The sequence below is a fragment of the Cyprinus carpio genome, chromosome B22, assembly GCF_018340385.1.
Source record: "Cyprinus carpio isolate SPL01 chromosome B22, ASM1834038v1, whole genome shotgun sequence".
Lineage (NCBI taxonomy): Eukaryota > Metazoa > Chordata > Actinopteri > Cypriniformes > Cyprinidae > Cyprinus > Cyprinus carpio.
The window spans coordinates 25,951,870-25,964,968 of NC_056618.1; the positions used below are offsets into that span (position 1 = coordinate 25,951,870).

The 13,099-nt window shown below is 37.9% G+C and overlaps 1 protein-coding gene across 2 annotated transcripts in view; it reads right to left on the reverse strand.

Moving 5' to 3' along the window:
- Positions 1-765: 765 nt before the first annotated feature.
- Positions 766-13,099, reverse strand: part of nr5a2 (nuclear receptor subfamily 5, group A, member 2) — a 53,940-nt gene continuing 41,606 nt past the window's right edge. For both annotated transcript variants that reach the window (XM_042748981.1, XM_042748980.1), the window contains exon 7: positions 766-1,925. In XM_042748981.1, the coding sequence (XP_042604915.1) occupies positions 1,678-1,925 (248 nt within the window). In that variant the 3' untranslated portion in view covers positions 766-1,677. The remainder of the gene's footprint in view (positions 1,926-13,099) is intronic.

A 13,099-nucleotide genomic window follows, 5' to 3' on the forward strand; every position in this document is an offset into this window, starting at 1 on the left:
AATTGAACGCATCACAGTTATCTCCCACATGACCACATGAATGTAAACACCTCATTTCTTTTCAATTGTATAACATTAATACTTTATATATATGTACTTTTTATATTACATATCATAATTCACATCAGCACGGTTAGCTAGCATGGAAATGAAATAAGGCAAGACTCACATGACTGTGACATCACAAATTATTAATACTGATAGTTAAGGTTGTTTTTTTTTTCTCTCTCTCTCTCTCTCTTTCTTTTTTGTTCTCTGCAGGCTTTGGTCTCGTGTTGACGTAGACGGTATTTCTTCATATTGGCTTTGAGACTCCGCTATATTCGTATTCACATTTGTTAATGAACAAACTGCAAAATGTTCCAATCGAGCTGAAAAATCTACATTAATAAATAGAAAAAAGTTTTTGAAGGCGAATCTTAGTAAATACATTTCCAGGTCACAATGCATCCCGCAAATCAAAAAACAAAAAAAAATTTTCATATGAATTATTTCTTTAAATTAATAATACCATTGTTAATAATTATTAATTCCTATTTCCATGACAATTAGGCATTTTAACTCCCAAAATTTAGTTTATTATGAATTATCTATTAAATGTTTATGTCTGGGCAATTTAGCACATTTACCTCAAAAATTATTTTTTATATGAATTATTTCAATAAAATTAATTATAAAATTGTTAATGAATATTAATTGTTACTTTTATAACAATTTAGAATTTTAATCCCAAAATTCTGTTTTGTTGTAAATTGTTATATTTTTATTTATTTTCATGACAATTTAGCACATTTAACTCCAAAATAATTTTTTTCAGTCTGAATTTTTTTAATAAATTAATAATAAAATTGCTAATAATTATTCTTTCTTATTTTCATGACAGCGTTTAGCACATTTACCTACAAAATTACTTTTTATTCAGTATTCAGTATAGTTTATTCGTTTTGTCCGTGCTATTGGACCAAACAATAATAATTTCTCATTTCTTTCTTATGATTTTGAGATTAAATATGACCCAGATGTGTTCTTGACAGATTTTGTGATATTCATCCTTTTCCACTCTTGATGAGAAAATACTGGTAAAAGCAGCCTCATAGTGACAAAGAAGAAGAAATGGCTGCCCAATTGAAAAGAGACATTTTTTTTTTTTTTTTTTTTTTGGTGAGGGGTTGGAATAAAGTCTTAGTTGGCGCAGATGCGGGCAATGGCTGGTTTTCCATCTTACCTCCGCCTACTGGCTCCGGCCCAGCTTGTGTGCCTTAAAACAGACAGAGGAAGGCCACATGGCCAGGTCCTAATGGAAACTTTGGGTCAATGCTGGCAAACCAGTCTTGAAAGAGCGCCCAGTCCTTTCCCAGTCATCTTAAACACGCCACCTCAAGTCTGAGTGTAAGGTGGACGATTCAATCAGCTGCACACACAACAAATAATGACTGACAGTCATGGTTCGACAATACTACGACAAATCCGCAGCCTAGAGGTCATTATAACTCTGGATTCATTCATTTCTTTACCAGAAATGCATCTTTCCTTCGCCAAACCCTCGCTATGGGGTTCTCAGATCCAAAGTGTCCGGCCCAAACCCATGCAGTGAGTGCGCATCGGTCGAAGGCTATGTCTGGTGATGACGCTGGACTGAGGTGCGATGTGTCGAGACCAAAGGCTCACCACCGGTCCTCAGGCACGTTTGGCGTGCAGCATCTCTATAAGAAGATTGTTACAGGGCACGTCACCGTTCAGGTGTTTGTAGTACAGATACTCCTCGGCCTGCAGGCTGATGGCACGGATCTCCGGCAGCCGCAGCAGCAGCTGGCCAAACTTGTCCGTCTGCTGAGGATAGTTGCACATGACGTAGTCCAGCAGCGCTGCGTTGACCTGTTCCTGGACGCTCTCCACCAGGTGGAAGTTCTCCAGGTTCTTGACGTCTGAAGAAAGATGAGATAAAGACAATTTTGTGGTTATATGGTCATATACTCACCAAGGCTGTGTTTAATTGAACGAAAATGGGGTAATACTGTGAAATATTATTGCAATTTAAAATAGCTGTTTTCTATTTGAATTTATTGTAAAATGTATTTTATTCCTGTGATCCATTACTCCAGTCTTCAGTGTCACATGATCCTTCAGAAACCATTGCAATATGCTGATTTGGTGCTCAATTATTATTGGAGTTCAGTTATTAATAATGGTTCTGCTTATTATTATCAATGATGAAAACAGTTGCTGCTGCTATGCTGCTGCATATTTTTGTGGAAACCAGTAACCAGGATTTCAGGATTCTTTGATGAACGGAAAAAAGGCAGCATTTATTTGAAATATAAATCATTTCTAACATTAGGAAATGTCTGTTTAAAGCATCCTAGCTGAATAAAAGTATTCGTTCAATTGTATTTTTTTGATACTGTAATGTATCATGGTTTCCACTAAAATATTAAGCAGCACTGATAAAAACAAATGTTTCTTAAAGCTCCAAATCAGTATATTAGAATGATTTCTGAATGTAGATGCTGAAAATTCAGTTTTGTATTACAGGAATATATTACATTTTTACATGTTATATTAAATGGTAATAATATTGCACTGCATTGTGGTATTATTGATCAAATAAATGCAGCATTTGTGGGCATAAAAGACTTCTTTCAAAAACATAAAGAAACTAATTATTCCAAACTTCTGAATGGTAGCGTACATGTATTTTTTAATCCATGCTTAAAATCTCTGGAGATTTTGGTGAGAAAGCGAATTAATTTGGGGGAAACAGATCTCTAGGGATTAAGATCTCAAATGCCTCTTAGTTTTTCATCAGATTTTTCCTTGTCATGTCTTTAATTTATGGCGTGTTAATGTGTTGCGGTGAGCTGCATGTGTTCCTGTGTTTCAGATGGTTCTGTGGCGGCAGGAGCTGCTAATGAATCCCTGGAGTGAGCTCTATTTAATCAGGTTTTGAGGGGCCACCTCATGTGATCTTTTATTTATCCCTTTGACCCCGGGTTGAACGGGAGCGTGGTCATCCCGCTGTAGTCCCACCTAATGGAGACTGCTGGGGTCCGAACGACTGTGAAAGCACTCGGACCCACCCAGCCATATCTAATGAGCCAGCTGACACTTCTCTGCCTGCTCTCTTTTCCCCTAAAAATAATCGAGACTGCCTCGGACGACAAAAAAAAGAGGGGGTATAGGGGAAGTGACTCCATCAGCAATGTAATGAGGTCTGAAGAACAAGCCGCAAGTCCTTCATGGTGCTGGTGAGGATGTTTGACCCCTGGGTGACACCAGCAGGCACAATCAGGACAAGGAAGGGGGAGGGGTTAACCAGAAAATGACCAATTACAAATCTCCAGCTCCAGGTTATTTTAGCCCTCGCAAAAGCGGTAAACAAACACAGACCTGTCAGTCAAGCTGTTTTTGAGGGTGAGATGTTAAGGAAGCCTCTCAAGTACAGAGCAAGAGTGGCGGAAAAACTTGAACAGTCTGTCTGGCTGTCTATCTATCTGTCTATCTACCTACCTATCTGTCTGTCTATTTGTCTGTCTGTCTGTTACCTACCTGTTTGTCTGAGTCTGTCTGTCTACATCTGTCTGTTTGAGCCTATCTATCTATCTATCTATCTATCTATCTATCTATCTATCTATCTACCTACCTACCTACCTGTCTGTCTGTCTGTCTGTCTGTCTGTCTACATCTGTCTGTCTGAGCCTATCTATCTATCTATCTATCTATCTATCTATCTATCTATCTATCTATCTATCTATCTATCTATCTGTCTGTCTGTCTGTCTACTTATCTGTCTGTCTGTCTGTCTGTCTATCTACCTGTCTGTCTGTCTGTCTGTCTGTCTATCTATATCTGTATGTATGTCTGTCTGTCTGTCTGTCTGTCTGTCTACTTATCTGTCTGTCTGTCTGTCTGTCTGTCTGTCTACTTACCTGTCTGTCTGTCTGTCTGTCTGTCTACTTACCTGTCTGTCTGTCTACTTATCTGTCTGTCTGTCTGTCTGTCTGTCTGTCTATCTATATCTGTATGTATGTCTGTCTGTCTGTCTGTCTGTCTATCTATATCTGTATGTCTGTCTACTTACCTGTCTGTCTATCTACCTACCTGTCTGTCTACTTATCTGTCTGTCTGTCTGTCTGTCTATCTACCTGTCTGTCTGTCTGTCTGTCTATCTATATCTGTATGTCTGTCTGTCTGTCTGTCTACTTATCTGTCTGTCTGTCTATCTGTCTGTCTGTCTACTTACCTGTCTGTCTGTCTGTCTGTCTATCTATATCTGTATGTATGTCTGTCTGTCTACTTATCTGACTGTCTCTCTGTCTATCTGTCTATCTATCTGTCTGTCTATCTATATCTGTCTGTCTCTCTGTCTACTTATCTGTCTATCGCTCTGTCTGTCTGTCTGTCTATCTATCTGTCTGTCTGTCTACTTACCTGTCTGTCTGTCTGTCTATCTATATCTGTCTGTCTGTCTATCTATCTGTCTACCTACCTACCTGTCTGTCTGTCTGAGCCTGTCTATTTATGTCTGTCTGTCTGTCTGTCTGTCTACATCTGTCTGTCTGAGCCTATCTATCTATCTATCTATCTATCTATCTATCTATCTATCTATCTATCTATCTATCTATCTATCTATCTATCTATCTATCTATCTATCTATCTGTCTGTCTGTCTATCTATCTGTCTGTCTGTCTGTCTGTCTATATCTGTATGTATGTCTGTCTGTCTGTCTGTCTGTCTACTTATCTGTCTGTCTGTCTGTCTACTTACCTGTCTGTCTGTCTGTCTGTCTGTCTATCTACCTGTCTGTCTGTCTGTCTATCTATATCTGTATGTATGTCTGTCTGTCTGTCTGTCTGTCTGTCTACTTATCTGTCTGTCTGTCTGTCTGTCTGTCTACTTACCTGTCTGTCTGTCTGTCTGTCTACTTACCTGTCTGTCTGTCTGTCTACTTATCTGTCTGTCTGTCTGTCTGTCTGTCTATCTATATCTGTATGTATGTCTGTCTGTCTGTCTGTCTGTCTGTCTACCTGTCTGTCTGTCTGTCTATCTATATCTGTATGTCTGTCTACTTACCTGTCTGTCTGTCTACCTACCTGTCTGTCTACTTATCTGTCTGTCTGTCTGTCTGTCTATCTACCTGTCTGTCTGTCTGTCTATCTATATCTGTATGTCTGTCTGTCTGTCTGTCTATCTGTCTGTCTGTCTACTTACCTGTCTGTCTGTCTGTCTGTCTGTCTATCTATATCTGTATGTATGTCTGTCTGTCTACTTATCTGACTGTCTCTCTGTCTATCTGTCTATCTGTCTGTCTATCTGTCTATCTATATCTGTCTGTCTCTCTGTCTACTTATCTGTCTATCGCTCTGTCTGTCTGTCTGTCTATCTATCTGTCTGTCTGTCTACTTACCTGTCTGTCTGTCTGTCTATCCTATATCTGTCTGTCTGTCTATCTATCTGTCTACCTACCTACCTGTCTGTCTGTCTGAGCCTGTCTATTTATGTCTGTCTGTCTATCTGTCTGTCTGTCTGTCTGTCTGTCTGTCTTTATCTGTCTGTCTGTCTGTCTGTCTGAATGACCCAATTTGCTGAACTTTTTGTAGTTTATATGGTTTCTCATTCCAAATTTCATAAAGTAACCACCTTCTAACACAAAAACCCATACCAAATAAAGAGATAAAAAAAAATAAAAAAAGTCCAATTTTAATTGCTAATTATAGTGGGGCCACCTTTGAACATGAAAACCCAAAGCACGGGGAGGGGTTAAAAGAGTCGACTGATCGATGACAATGGCTTGATCTCTTCTGCCCCGAGCAAGAGAGGCAGGTTGTGAGGAGAGAATTAACGTGTTTGTTTAATTTATCCATGACAAGGGACACTTAATCATGCCCTGCTGACAGATACCAAAAAAAGCAGGAAAAACATACAAGCAGCAGTTATTCAGTCAGGTTGAAGCTGTCTTATTTTCTATCTCAACATTTAGCCACTGTGGGACTAATTATCAACTTTTTCTCTTCTTTTTTTCATGAAACAGCCTTAGTGTGCACTAGGGCCGGGATGTAGCCTGCCTCTAAACCCTTAGGTCCTGAGGAATACATTGTCCATTTGACTAGCGCTCATGCTAGACGACCCCACATATCCACTTGCAGACACCCCCAGCACCACCCCTCGCCTTGTGATATGCTGGGATGCTTTTTAATTAGAAAGGATTTTCTAAGTGAAAAAAAAATCATTCCACAAGAAATTCATGCCGGCAACCCCCCAAAGCCCTTGTGAGGTTCATTTGTATACTGACATGGATGCACAAATATAGCAAGACCGCATTCGACATACACAATCTTGTTCATCAGCTCGCTACAGTAATGGCATATTGATTACAATTTGTTAGTATGCATACTGCAAATAAAGATATACAAGGATATGGAATTTCACCACTAATAGTTTAGTCAATGAGCAATTAAATCACAATACCAAATTTGAAAGGCAAATGATAAATCCATTGACATTTCTAGCAGGCAGATTTCAGTATAATGAATGACTTCCTGTTGGAAGCTAATCAAAAAAAAAAATTGTTTAAAAGCATGGCGATTCAGGACAGTGTTGTGTATTTGTAAAAGTTTATGACTCTGTATAGAGTAGAGAGTGTGTACAAAGAGTTTCAAAGGGCAAAATATCTCCCTCCCTTTGGCTTTACAGCATGCTGTAATCATATAGTCAGACTCAAGAATGTCAGAATGTCATCTTTATTCATCATTAACTTCTTCCAGATTCGCACCAATCAGGAAGTGGGGTGGTGCATGAACTCTGCTGATCTCCAAACACCAGTTTCTCATCTAATCCGGCCCCTGAAGCTCTGCTTGTGGCCAATGTCCACCTGGTCACTGGTGATAATATTTACTCAATGCGTTTTACTTCTGTTTAGGAGAAATTTTGAGAGCTTTTGGATGCTTTTGGATCGCATCAGTGATCCATCTAAACTTTATTCTCTTTAACACTGCATATCAATGAGCTCATCGCTTGTTTGTTCTTCCTGACTAAGCCACGTAAAGCCAGGAGGGACGTGGAGGGCTCAGTCTGCTCATCCACCGCCAACCATTACAAAAATGAAATTAAACAAAACAGGAACAGTACAGTATATAATAAATCAAATCAAATCCAGTCACATCATAGCAGCGCTGAGCAGGTAGAAGAGACGTCCCGGTCGCCCAAGGATGGTTTAGATGCTGCGCACTTGACGTGGGGAGGGAGGGTATAAAATGCCTTAGGTGTGATGAAATAAACACGAGAAGCTGGGGCAAACGTTTCTTTTTACAAATGCTAGCTGAAAGGCACTCTGTCTGCTCTTAAGGTAAGGGAAAATATATTTACATCTGCTTATCTTTTGGCGCAATCACTGTCAGGAGCTCGCAGGTTCAGGGTGTGGGCTGAACCCACGATAATGATCATGATAAAACTCTCTGTGTTTGGAAGGTAATAAATGAAATGGCTTTATCAACAGTTAGCTGAGTCTATCTGTCTCTGTCAGTCTGTCTGTCTGACTATGTATTTTCCATCTGTCTGTCTATCTTTCGTTCATCTGTCTGTCTGTCTGTCTGTCTGAGTTTGCCTACCTTTTGGTTCTTGATGTCTGTCCATCCATCCATCCATCCATCCATCCATCCGTCTATCCGTCTGTCTGTCTGTCTATCTATCTTCCGTTCGTCTTTCTGTCTATCTGTCCTCAGTTTGTCTACCTTTCGGCTCTATCTATCTATCTATCTATCTATCTATCTATCTATCTATCTATCTATCTATCTATCTATCTATCTATCTATCTATCTATCTATCTATCTATCTATCTATCCTCAGTCTTTCTACCTTTCAGCTCTGTCTGTCTGTCTGTCTCTCTTTCTATCTATCTATCTATCTATCTATCTATCTATCTATCTGTCTGTCTGTCTGTCTGTCGTTCTATTTATCTATCTATCTGTCTAGCTATCTGTCTATCTATTTATCTATCTATTTATCTGTCCGTCTATCTATTTACCTTTCTGTCTGTCTATCTATTTATCCGTCTTTCTATCTGTCTATCTATTTATCTGTCCGTCTATCTATTTATCTGTCTGTCTGTCTGTCTATATATCTATCTCATTTAAACAAAAAATTTTATGAAAAACAATAATTCTGAACAGCCAAAATCCTGAACAGCCAAACGGGTTTCTAAGACTCTCTCTACTCCTTCCTGTCCATATTTATCTTATCACGATCGCCTCTGAGCATCTTTATTTGCATTCAACACATTTTCGTGCCAGTTTTGATTGCATTGCATGAGGTGCGTTGAGCTCTTCTTGTTTATAATAAAGTGACAGAAAATCATTCAGGGGTCAAGTATCCCCCCAAAACTCTACCTGCAGTCCAGATCCTGCCAATAGTGGAAACCACACACCTAATGAGGTCATTAAAGCCAAGCCTCCATCAATATCTCTCTTTTTTCCCCATCTACCCCATTTTTTGACAAATTTGAATTAATAATTCAACATAGCGCCTGGGGATGTATATTTCCTGAGTGAAGGACCGTTAACCCATAGCATGATTTTTCCTCCTTTTATAGGACCACTTTTTTTTTTCATTTTCTTAATATTCATGTTTGACCATCGCAGTGTTTGCTTTGGATAAAAATGTAGCCAAGTAATCCAGCATGTGTTGACCCAAATGATGGTGCTTTTTCTCAGTTTTTGTCTTTCTCTCACACGCATACTAAAGCAGCTTCTATATTTTGATAGATGTGAGTGTAAATTCTGGTTTAATTCATTCCACTTAGAAGATGCAGTCTCTTTCACCACGAGTTTAAAATCACACTATCAAATCTTAAGCTTCCTGTCAAAGCAAGGTAATTTGTGGAGCTTTATCTTAACTACTAGCAAGAAGGATAAAAGTGATAAAATATCACAAGATAACAACCACACAAAGAATTAATAAAAAAAACCAAAAAAAATTTCAGTTCCCATATTGCTCAGATAACCGCTTGATGATGAATGATTTAGTTCTCATATAAGAAAAAAGATTTTCTCAGACCAAAATATTTGCAGAATATATGCTGCATGTATGTTGTAGACAGCATGGTATAAGGAAACATTTTTCAAATTGAAAATAATTAACTTAATCCTGCAAATGCCAAAATATAATACAAAATTGCAGCACGAAAATACATTTCTAATCTTGTAATACATTTTATATATATGAAAAATATTAAGAAATAATAATAATGGCTATTTTTTATATATGAATAAAAAAAATAACCCCCCCCCCCCCGAATATACCGATTTTAGTTTTTTACATATATGTAAATCTAGCACTATTGTCGCATTTTAAAATGTTTTATATGTGTTGCATTCTCAGCAGTGCTTTAAGCAGCACAATAGCTAGTATTTGCATTTACTGTCTCTTTTTTTCTTTTAGGCCAAATATTGTCATGGTAGAACAACAATTTGAAGTTGAACGTGAGGAATAGCACAACTAGTTGAATGGCGCAAACATTTGAATGTAACTCCATCACCCTAAACATGCTCTAACACGTTAAGCCCCTCCTCCTCGCCATCATTTCCTGTCCTCAATCTCATTGTCCATACTGTCATAAAGATGGCAACCAGACATAATAGTCAGATGACAAGACGGTCTCCAAGCATGGAAAACACCAGGAATAGAAACACCCCACTCGGCCACACTTCCCAGCATTCCCACTGTTGACAGACAACACACGGCCCTTGCCCACATCTCTTAGTGACCTCACACCTCTCCTGCCATTCTTGTTAAACCTTCTCCCCCAAGTGAGACAATGTTTAGATGAATTCTTATTTCTATATTTGTCCCTGTAGTGTGACACCCGTCCAGCCCCACTCCATCTGAGCAGGTTTACGTTACAGAAAGACTGATGATGTGGCATTTTTTCCAATCAGAAGGCGGTGCAGGCATTCCTCAGCTTTGTTGCTTTAAATACAATGATGGGGGGAGGAAGGAGAGGTGGATGAAAAGGAGAACAAGAGACATGGTAGCAGCACCTGTCGGCTCATTTGTGCCGTCACGTTTAACAGCAGGCTCCGGTTACAGGGGACAGTTTTACTCCCTAGCTCCCCACTCATGACCACTGGACAAACAAATGACACACAAATACCTATTTAATACTGATTTTGACATATATTTGATAGCAACATTATATTCACAAGCCAAAGCTATCCAGTTTAAAAGTATCTGTGAGAACGATTTTATAATTCGAATACTTTTAATATGAAAGTCAGTTTACTTGGTGTACTTAGCTTGTACATGTAATGAAGTACTGCATTATAATAAAGTATATGTATTATAATACTTAACAGTTCTCTAATTACATGGTTATAATTGGTCAGTTGTGGCATTCTGCTGTCTTATCTATCTATCTATTGATCTATCTATATATATATATATATATATATATATCTATATATATATATATATATATATATATATATATATATATATATACACACACATATACACTATAAAAAATAAATCTGTAAAATAACACAAAAGGTATTGGCAGCTCATTACACATGACACTATCCATATATATATACAGTCAGGTCCATAAATATTGGGACATTGACACAATTCTAATCTTTTTGGCGCTATACACCACCACAATGGATTTAAAATGAAACGAACAAGATGTGCTTTAACTGCAGACTTTCAGCTTTAATTTGAGGGTATTTACATCCAAATCAGGTGAACGGTGTAGGAATTACAACAGTTTGTATATGTGCCTCCCACTTTTTAAGGGACCAAAAGTAATGGGACAATTGGCTCCTCAGCTGTTCCAATGCCAGGTGTGTGTTATTCCCTCATTATCCCATTTACAAGGAGCAGGTAAAAGGTCCAGAGTTCATTTCAAATGTGCTATTTGCATTTGGAATCTGTTGCTGTCAACTCTCAATATGAGATCCAAAGAGCTGTTACTATCAGTGAAGCAAGCCATCATTAGGCTGAAAAAAACAAAACAAACCCATCCGAGAGATAGCAAAAACATTAGGTGTGGCCAAATCAACTGTTTGGAACATTCTTAAAAAGAAAGAACGCACCGGTGAGCTCAGCAACACCAAAAGACCCGGAAGACCACGGAAAACAACTGTGGTGGATGACCGAAGAATTCTTTCCCTGGTGAAGAAAACACCCTTCACAACAGTTGGCCAGATCAAGAACACTCTCCAGGAGGTAGGTGTATGTGTGTCAAAGTCAACAATCAGGAGAAGACTTCACCAGAGTGAATACAGAGGGTTCACCACAAGATGTAAACCACTGGTGAGCCTCAAAAACAGGAAGGCCAGATTAGAGTTTGCCAAACAACATCTAAAAAAGCCTTCAGAGTTCTGGAACAACATCCTATGGACAGATGAGACAAAGTTCAACTTGTACCAGAGTGATGGAAAGAGAAGAGTATGGAGAAGGAAAGGAACTTCTCATGATCCAAAGCATACCACCTCATCAGTGAAGCATGGTGGTGGTAGTGTCATGGCGTAGGCATGTATGGCTGTCAATGGAACTGGTTCTCTGGTATTTATTGATGATGTGACTGCTGACAAAAGCAGCAGGATGAATTCTGAAGTGTTTCAAGCAATATTATCTGCTCATATTCAGCCAAATGCTTCAGAACTCATTAGACGGCGCTTCACAGTGCAGATGGACAATGACCCGAAGCATACTGCGAAAGCAACCAAAGAGTTTTTTAAGGGAAAGAAGTGGAATGTTATGCAATGGCCAAGTCAATCACCTAACCTGAATCCAACTGAGCATGCATTTCACTTGCTGAAGACAAAACTGAAGGGAAAATGCCCCAAGAACAAGCAGGAACTGAAGACAGTTGCAGTAGAGGCCTGGCAGAGCATCACCAGGGATGAAACCCAGCGTCTGGTGATGTCTATGCGTTCCAGACTTCAGGCTGTAATTGACTGCAAGAATTTGCAACCAAGTATTAAAAAGTGAAAGTTTGATTTATGATTGTTAATCTGTCCCATTACTTTTGGTCCCTTAAAAAGTGGGAGGCAAATATACAAACTGTTGTAATTCCTACACCGTTCACCTGATTTGGATGTAAATACCCTCAAATTAAAGCTGAAAGTCTTCTTGTTTGTTTCATTTCAAATCCATTGTGGTGGTGTATAGAGCCAAAAAGATTAGAATTGTGTCAATGTCCCAATATTTATCACACATATAAATAGAACATATATATATATATATAGTTAATTTTACAGGCAATTTTTACAAGCAAGTTAACAGTTAGCCAGTAATTGTTATTATAAAAGTAACAAAAAATATACGTTCTGAGATATAAAATGATTTTATACATTGGCATTATATATTTTTGAGATATAGTTTATATTGATTGATATATACTGTCGATAGTGATACACAAATAAACTTAAATATATATTTATATATAAAAATGTGATTATATATATAAATTTCATGATATCAATAATAACTGACTGATGATTGTTGGGAAAAGTTACATTTAAATATATTACATAACATTGCGTTACTATCATTGCGTAATGATAGTATGATATAGTATGAAAAGTATGATATTTCATTGTAAATTTAAAAGTAATGCATTACTTTATTAGTAACTTAAAAAATGTATTATATTACATAAGTTGAATAACTTGTAATGTGTTACCCCAACACTGATTGTAAACTTATAAAATATACAGTGCTGTGAAAAAGGTTTTTTTTTTTTTTTTTTTTTTTTTGCACACTTGAATTATTCAGATCATCAAACAAATTTGAATATTACACAAAGATAACGTGAGTAAGTACAAAATGCAGTGGAAAAAAGCTGTCGAAACCTGCCTGAAAAAGCCCTATGTGAAAAACTAAGTGCCCCCTAAATCTAATAACTGGTTGGGCCACCCTTTGCAGCAACAACTGCAATCAAACGTTTACGATAACTGGCAATGAGTCTTTCACATCGCTGTGGAGGAATTTTGGCCCACTCTTCTTTGCAGAATTGTTTTAATTCAGCCACATTGGAGGGTTTTCAAGCATGAATGGACTGTTTAAGGTCATGCCACAGCATCTCAATCAGATTTAAGTCCGG